Here is an 8615-nt window from a genome sequence, read left to right as displayed (position 1 = left end):
GTTAGCCACTGTTAGCTTCACTTTTCGCCGCAAAAACGTAATTTGAACTTAAATCATCCAATGGAACGTAAATAAAAATACAACCAACGCAATCGCTACCAAGACGAACCTTTTGACACCGCCGTTGTGTATGTAGTCCAAATATTGAGGGATCCTTGGGGGTGCGAAAATAAACAATAATAATAAAAATATATATGTGAGAGAACAAAGGTTGTGCCCTTGCCGAAGGCAAGCACACACAATTACAATTTGTCACAATTGGTATAAAGTAATATAAAGAGAACTGACAAACTGAATCATGGAAGACACAAAGTGAAAATATATTTTAAAAAGGGAAGAAACCTGATTTAACTATCTTAATAGCATGGGCTGTGTGCATTAAACAGTTATGCTAACAACAATCCATTCATCAAAGCACCTTGTAAAACTACAAGAGGATTCACATTATACATTAATCATAATATGAACAACTATTTCCCAACTCAAATCAGTCAAAATACAAGATGATGTAGGCACAATACATAGTTCTGAGGGTGTTGTCTAGTCTGAATCTCAACTCCCCTTCGACAGCCGCAGCTGTCTGCCATCTGATACACCTGGGGGCCTTCTCCAGCGCAGGGCACCAGTCTGGTTCGGCATCTCTATCCTCTGGGAGGAGTGACTGGGTGACAGCCGGCCACTAAAATGATAGTTTGATGGACCTTGTTCTCCCTGATCCTCCAGCTGTCCTTGAGGAGAGAAGGCTGGGTGCCTCCTCTTTTCCTGAACTTGTTTCTAAGTCTGAAAGCAGGGAGTGGAGGAGTAGAGGAGAAAAGGGGAGGAGAGGATCATAGAATATGCTTTTTCTGCTTCAGCATCATATGGTGTGATGATCATTTCTGATGACCTCATGCTTTGTCCTTATCTTTATTTATTTTACTATTGAAATACTTTATGGTATGAAGCTAAAACTTTAACTCTTTTGACATTTGGGCCATGCTTAAGCCAAAAGTTGTATATACTGCAAGGAATACACGTGTTTGCCTTCTTTGGGAGATGTTTGAAGGTATTTTTTGTCATCCAGTATTGGAACGGCATGTTATATAAATACTTAAGTAAACCAGACAGTATTAAACAAAGGAGGATTAGACAGTTTAAGACAAATCAGACATACCCCTGGACCTGGTCTCAGTTTCTATTGTATTAAAGTACCATATGCTGTGGTATGTTGGAAGGTAAAAAAAAGAATATTTTTAACATGGCATTAGGATCTGATATGTATCAATCCTTTCACAGGATTACACTTTACATTGTGTGCGTATTGCACCAGTCCTGGATTATTCGCATTTGAAGTCTTCTGTGCCAGGCAAAATGACTAAACTACAATATTAAGGAAATATGGTGCCAGACAAAACAGTGCATACAATTCTTGGTTCACAAAAAGTGACACCCTTCGAAAATGTTTTAACCAACTACCATCACAGCAGTTTTACAGCTCAAAGTTAGATTGTACAGCCCTTTAGATTTGAACAACATTTTCAGATAACTGGAATGCGTATAATTTAATCACTCAAAGGTGAATCCTTACTTTGAGGACAAAACAAGTCTGTATGTGACCATATAAAAGTAAATCGCTTCATGAATCCCAGTCATCAGTCTATCCAAATCTAAACTTCGGCCAGTACTTGACTGTCTGCGCACGCTTGGGCATGCCGTTATAGATGTTGGACGAGGGAGGTTTGGGCGGTGGTGGACAACTCTTCCTCTCTGTTCTCCTGCTGTCTGTGATGGTGAAGCCACGCTCACTCTGTTCATGCAGGTTCAGCCTGGGGAGGAAGTGTGTGGAAACATGTTGGGATTTCACTCTTGGGCTGGAGCCCATTTTAGCTTTCCCCCTTTTATTGAGCGCCACAAACCACTCACGGCCGGTCCTGTGGTTCCAGTGGGCCACTGAGACGTACGTGTTATAGCTGTTCTCCTGAAAGCGCTCCCTGAACTTGCAGTCATCTGTGAATCGCTCCTGAAATAAAAAGAATATGTTACCATGACAAATTAATAGACAATTCGTGAATCACAATCCAGCCTACAGTTTCCTAGGAACCAGCACCTATTTATGGCTTTGGTGTTTTTGTGATGGGGACCACGGGTGTTTAAGGGATTAAATGACTGAGTTCCGCTTTCAGACATTTCAGCCTTTTTCTGTCCATGTAATATTATCATTTTATTAACAATTAATACCAGGCCATCTAACTTTAATATATGACATGAGCAACATGGACATCAGCCTTGAAGATCAGATATCTCAGACATCTTTTTCATCTTATCTGGGACTGTATTTTCTTTTTCTTCAGGATCACTCTCTTTGTGGAAACAAGCCCTGCGAGTTCTAAATGCTTTACCCTAGCTGCAATAACACTTCAGTGCCCAAGTGGATCATGCTGGACCTTTTGTAATGATCCTGATGTAAACACACCTCAGCTGGCTGACATCTGGGGATTTGTTGACTTACTACCATGTTACCTAAGCCATGTTTCTCCTGCAAGTCCCTGATTAGATAATTGCTTTTATGTCTGAGGGAAGAAAAAAAACTACAGCCTCCTATCCTCTTACAGGAAGTTTCTCATCAAACAAGCTTCTCAAAAGTGACGCAGCCTCCAAAACACATTTAAATGATGACGTTAATTTCCTTGCAAATCTCTGACTGATTGTGCTGCTGCAACCAACCACACACACACCCACACACAATTTATGTGAGAAACGTGCAAATATTTTTAAGCATGATATTCATGTATAAGGGTCGGCAGAAGGGTTGCTTCCCGACTGGCTGGCAAAATTGTTTACGGGCCGGTAAATGTGAGTCAATTTTGCCCATAAAAGACAGTGTGAATGTATCCTTTCCTCCTAGGGCAATATTGGTGATCTCAGGTGTAAAATCTTCTGAGAGTTTGCATTGTTGCTGAGTGGGGTGCTGTACAACACCATAAAGTCACAGAGTCCTATTACCTGCCCAGTTGTTTACAAAAACAAAATGTATGCCATGCATGCAAATTTCTCAGGATAGGCATGTGATTAATTTATCATCAACCCTGACAATTCCCTGTAAATTTGTCTTTTGGCCTTTTAGCTGGATTTTTCCACAGCACAGTACTAGGGCTTTTGGCATAAATGGTTGATTCAGCAATCACCATCATTGTATTTCATCACAGAAATAGAGTGGGGTTTGAGGCCAAATCACAACAGAGCTTAAACACATTTTAACAATCTGTCATAGTTTTGTTAACCAATATGTACAGCCTCAAATTAGTAGCCTGTGGAACCGAACCACTTTATGGTTTGACTGTGTTAGCGTTGGCAAAACAGGCTACTGAACAGCGGCGAGTGCTAATACTGTAGTAGACATGGACCAGCGGCGAGTGCTAATACTGTAGTAGACATGGAACAGCGGCGAGTGCTAATACTGTAGTAGACATGGACCAGCGGCGAGTGCTAATACTGTAGTAGACATGGACCAGCGGCGAGTGCTAATACTGTAGTAGACATGGACCAGCGGCGAGTGCTAATACTGTAGTAGACATGGACCAGCGGCGAGTGCTAATACTGTAGTAGACATGGACCAGCGGCGAGTGCTAATACTGTAGTAGACATGGACCAGCAGTGAGTGCTAATACTGTAGTAGACATGGACCAGCAGCGAGTGCTAATACTGTAGTAGACATGGACCAGCAGCTTGCCCCCATGATGCGGGTTATGAAATAATTGCTAAGATTTACTTTCATCTGTGGTTCCCGGCTCAAAGTCATAGAAATGACTTTCCTATCAAAGAGATGCATTGACTGACGGGAGCAGAGCCTCCTTTGTGCTGGTCCAGAACTCATTAGGCACAAAATAACTTGATCCGACCAAGATACTGAGAAGCTGGAGAGGGACAGATGCTGCAGCCTCCCTTCACTCTTCAATCATGCCTTGTTGCATAGAGGTTGCTGCTTGTTGCACAGAGGTTGTTGCTTGTTGCACAGAGGTTGTTGCTTGTTGCACAGAGGTTGATTGTTCTACAGAGGTTGTAGCTTGTTGTACAGAGGTTGTTGCTTGTTCTACAGAAGTGGTTTGATAAAGACTTCACAAAATGTCAGTGCTAACCAAGACAGTTAGTGAGAGAACAATGAGCATTTCAGTCACTCACTTTGATATTGTTACAGTTTACTGGTTCATTCAATGTTACAATGACTGTATGATTAATACATTACTATGTTACCACCAGCCCAGTGATTTAACTATATCACATATAAACCAAGTAGCTAATACTCCGATATGATGAGATGTTGGCTAAGCATTCTGTCTTTAAGAGCTAAAAATACCTTTGGTGGGAAACTATCATGTATCTAAGGATGCTCAATTGCACAATACTATGCCTTATATAACCTCCGCCATTCTGCAATAACAATAACTGTTTTGCTTTGCTGACGAGTGCAGCGTAACAGAAAATTATGCTATTACAGTATTTTGTAAACATGCCAGTCACAAGTCGACAAACCCAAACATCTGAAGTGCATCAAGTTTTAAGTTGTTCATCTACTTTACTTTAAGGAAATTGTTTAGAACTATGTGGATCTCACTGATGCTGTTAATTGAAACTCTAATTTGGTGTTCATGGTCTTATCACTGAGGCGTGTGTTCATACTGCAACTAGCCAGAAAGACAGATTGTAACTAGCCAGCCACACAGAGCAGAGACATACTGGAACAACTTGATGTTAATTCATCATCTACCTCCTACCAGCACTCACTCATTCCTTCTCCAATGTACATCTGTGCACAATGATAATGACCAGAAAGAGACCCAACCAAAGCATTGCTGTGGTGTTGTTGAAGTCTAACGCCCAGAGACCAGATACTAGACATTTTATTATGAAAATCATAATGCTTGCACAGCTGCCTAACCTGCCGTGTGCCCTGACGGATTCGTTACACTCTTTAAAACCTCCCTTTCCCATGATCCCCAAAGTTAGCCACGTCAGAGCTGGGCAGGGTTAAAACAACACTGGATAGGCTCGTTGATAAGTTTGTTTTCATGGTGCAACAATCTGAAAATTTGTGTATCTTTAAAAGCACATTGGAGTCCCCGATTGGATTAATATCAAGAGATGCTTTTCTAAATGTTATCTTAATGATTATCTATTGTGCTGCAGACCTAAGTTCAGTACCTTTTAATGTAAACATGACATGCTAGCTCGAAAGATACACTCAATGTTGATGGTGCGCAAGTCCTGCTCAGAATTATGATCAGCAATAGTAAACGATAATTAATGTCATTTGCAATTAAGGTCATTAAACTAATTTATAACATAGTTAAACATTTTAAGGCTGATGTTCAAGGGACCGTCTCTATGAAACATTATATGACAGAGAGCGCAACAGTGTAAAGACAGTGTGTCACCAAATAACCCTAGCCCCCAGCCCCCTCCTGGGTTGTAAGAGCTGTTCAATAATCCTGTGCAGGAAGGAAAATCAGCCCTGATTCAGCAGAGACAGACTGTGCAGCAGCAACAGACTCTGCAGCTGCTCTAATTTCTGCCTGTTGTTTACCCAACATATAGATAGACCCAACCTTCCTCTCCCTCCTTCCTCTCACTTTGTGTATTATCTGCTGGCCCAGGCTGGGACTAATCTCCCCTTCCCATTAACACATGATGATACACACACACACATTTCTATCTGCCAGCCAAAGCTCCTATGCTACCTCCTAAGCTCCTGGCCTTGTCACAAGTATGGAGTAGTACTGGATGATGCTGCAGCCAGAATTGAAACATAACTAGGAAGGGAAACATGAAAGTCTCCAGAAAATACACACTCTGAAATCCTGGTATCAATCTCAGATAGAGATAACTAATCATTGAGGACCACAGCATTACATCTATACACCAATGCTATATCTACACCATTAACATATGTTATATAATAAAGCTTAACTAACTATGCTAAATGAAATGGCATTATTAAGGCATTATCAACTAGGGGAGTCAGGTGGCTGAGCGGTTATTGCCAGTTCGATTCCCGGCTGTGTCAAATGATGTTGTGTCTTTGGGCAAGGCACTTCACCCTACTTGCCTCGGGGGGAATGTCCCTGTACTTACTGTAAGTCGCTCTGGATAAGAGCGTCTGATAAATGACTAAATGTAAATGTATTAAACATTCAGGATATGAGCAGTGTTTAGACTGTGTGTTACCACACAGAAGTTCATTTTAGGGCAATGAGTAGTCAAAGGTTTGGTTCCATTTTAAAATGTTGTGGGATATACTTACAATAGCATGTAGCCTTCCCCTTTTATTCATGGCCAGAAATCTGTCACTGTGGACTCCTTTTATGCCTATGACCCCTTGAGAAATGGCAAAGAGCTCCAGAACACCTAAAAAGACAAACAAAGCATTTAGAGGATTGATGGATCCTCCATTAACATGGCTTTATCTGGCAACAGGGATGAAAGTACTAGTGGTTTATACCTTTACCCTGCTGAAAGGTTTCTCTCAGGGTACTGTAGAGCTAATTCCTTTAGGAAGCACTGATAAAGACCCCAGCCTTGGCTTTGATTGGAGTAAAAATGTCTACAATTCCAAACAACATATCATATTTATTCAACAATCTAACCTTAAAATAGAAGATCTTTAGCATAGACAGTAATATAATTTTCAAAGGGTTTAGCCATAGGTCTGAAATGCATTTGGTTATGGCTTTGGTTAAAAATTACAAATTTAATCTGGGTATCTGGGTAAAATTGCATAATATAGTAACTATGTTGTTCTGAGATGGATGCCTGTGTAATCAATATTCTATGGTCTTGCGAGAGTCAATTGTGATTGTGATTTTCAATCACAATCACCTTTATCCTTGCTGTCTCCTGCACTGACATGTCGTAGCCATAGCTATATACATATCTCTGCAGAGCTCATGTAATCTGACAACCCTTCTAAAGAGGACCATGAAATTGGGGAGAAAGTCAATTTTCAAGCTTTAGTCTTCTTTTATGAATCTGTATGAGAAATGACACATATCCACAGTCTTGCTGCATGAATAAATATCTATATTCTAACTTGAGCATACATTTATATAATATATAGTCAATGTATTATGGTTGAGTAATTTTACAACATTAACAAAGTAGACTGTTACAAGTGATTGGTTTTTTGATGTGAATATATTTTTAAGCATTGATCTAGCCTGACAAGACTTAACACCAAATTTCTTTATATTCAAATCCGTTTTTCTTCATGTCCCAGATGAACACAAACAATGATAACCAGGGTGTGATGAACAGTGTTGCTCCTCCACTCCTGGTTGGAGTCTGGATCCTGGTTCCTTCTGCTGCACCTGTTACGTACCTGACAACTGCCCCAGTCACAAACCAGACATCTAAAGCAGATGGTTTGGTTCAGTCAACCATTTCCTAAGTATAGGTGCAGCAATAGAACTATATTTGTGACTGTAATGTATAGGCTACTGTAAAGGTCTCCAGTCTAACCATATTTATTACAAGCTTCCAAAACAATCCTTTATCAACCTGACGTCTGTTCAGTTAATATATCGCCTGAAATGTATGATGCAGTGTTTTAATAGAGAAACATTTAAAACTTACTTAACTGATTGGGTTCATGACTGCCGTTGACTCTACCATCGGGGTGAATCTGAAGATGGAAGCCAATCCCAACCCTGCAGTAGAGCCTGCAAGTCCTGCGTCCCGAGCTGATACCCTCCTCCTGAGGCAGGTCCTCCAAGGAAACGTACTTCGATCCAGTCAGGTAAATCAATTGAGTGAAGGTAAAAAGACAAAGAGGAACATTCATTCTTACAAAAAGGTACTCGGGTGTCTGTCTTTGCTATGCCAGTTTTAGCATTTTACTGATTGTGAGCACTGTGAGCGAGGAAACGTGCGCACACACAGTTCCAGCGCTCGTGGGCATTACCTAGCCTGCGTCAGCAGGAGTAGTTCTGCCGGAACGAGATATTTATAACACGAATGATCTCACTGCTTGATCTATGCTTGAGTTCTAAAGGACGCTCTTACATTTGGATTTTCTCATTGAAAGATCAATCCTGCTCAATATCGACCCATACCAAGACGAACTTGTGGTTCTGCATTTACCAAGTACTCCGTGCCAGGCACAGTATGCGCGGCATTTTTACGCACAAGGAGACATAGTTTTAATAGATCAACAGGGCACACTAATAATTCATTACTGAAAGCGAGAGAGAGTTGAATCACTTGACTTCTTTCGAAATCGGAGATAGGCTGTTGGAAGGTTGCGCTGTGGTGTGCGACGAGAAACTATGGGGGACGGAGTCTAAAATAGATACAGATCTTCAGGTTTCGTTTGTGAGGTTTACCATTCGAATGTTCAAAAGCATGGGGTTTTAGACCTCTTTATATATTCACCGACCAGGGGGGCATGTTGAAATGGTTCGGGTCTAGAAATGCGCCTGCCACTAAAACCTGAATGTAACGTGTAGCCTAATGCCACGTCGGTAACATACCTTTTAGTGAGATGATATGGTTTTAGTCAAATCATGTGCTTTGATCCTAATACCTCCAGATTTAACTAACCTTTAATTCATTAAGCTCTGAAAATAGATATTAATGCTTTCAAC

The 8615-nt window shown here is 40.8% G+C and overlaps 1 protein-coding gene across 2 annotated transcripts; it reads right to left on the bottom strand.

Annotated features, from left to right (window-relative positions):
• Window positions 1–256: 256 nt before the first annotated feature.
• On the bottom strand, window positions 257–8382 carry fgf5 (fibroblast growth factor 5). Of its 2 annotated transcripts, XM_062452063.1 has the most exons (4): window positions 7606–8382; window positions 6278–6381; window positions 1941–1999; window positions 257–1805 (listed from the first exon to the last, which is right to left on the bottom strand). In XM_062452063.1, exons 1-4 carry the CDS (start codon window positions 7811–7813, stop codon window positions 1637–1639), a joined length of 540 nt encoding a protein of 179 aa, XP_062308047.1. In that variant the 5' UTR covers window positions 7814–8382; the 3' UTR covers window positions 257–1636. The 2 variants fall into 2 exon arrangements, with proteins under 2 accessions (XP_062308047.1, XP_062308046.1); XM_062452062.1 differs by having other exon boundaries at window positions 257–1999.
• Window positions 8383–8615: the final 233 nt, after the last annotated feature.

Source organism: Osmerus eperlanus, chromosome 25 (assembly GCF_963692335.1).
Source record: "Osmerus eperlanus chromosome 25, fOsmEpe2.1, whole genome shotgun sequence".
NCBI classification, from domain to species: domain Eukaryota; kingdom Metazoa; phylum Chordata; class Actinopteri; order Osmeriformes; family Osmeridae; genus Osmerus; species Osmerus eperlanus.
This window is presented reverse-complemented; position numbering and strand designations above follow the sequence as displayed.

What these genes read in the sequence shown, in the direction of transcription:
- fgf5 (XM_062452062.1), bottom strand. Translation starts at nt 7,813, where the DNA reads ATGAATGTTCCTCTTTGTCTTTTTACCTTCACTCAATTGATTTACCTG. An exon ending in TCATGAACCCAATCAGTTAA is followed by an intron (nt 6,382 to 7,605) that starts GTAAGTTTTAAA and finishes TTGTCTTTTTAG; the next exon opens with GTGTTCTGGAGCTCTTTGCC. An exon ending in GGGGAAGGCTACATGCTATT is followed by an intron (nt 2,000 to 6,277) that starts GTAAGTATATCC and finishes TTTTTATTTCAG; the next exon opens with GAGCGATTCACAGATGACTG.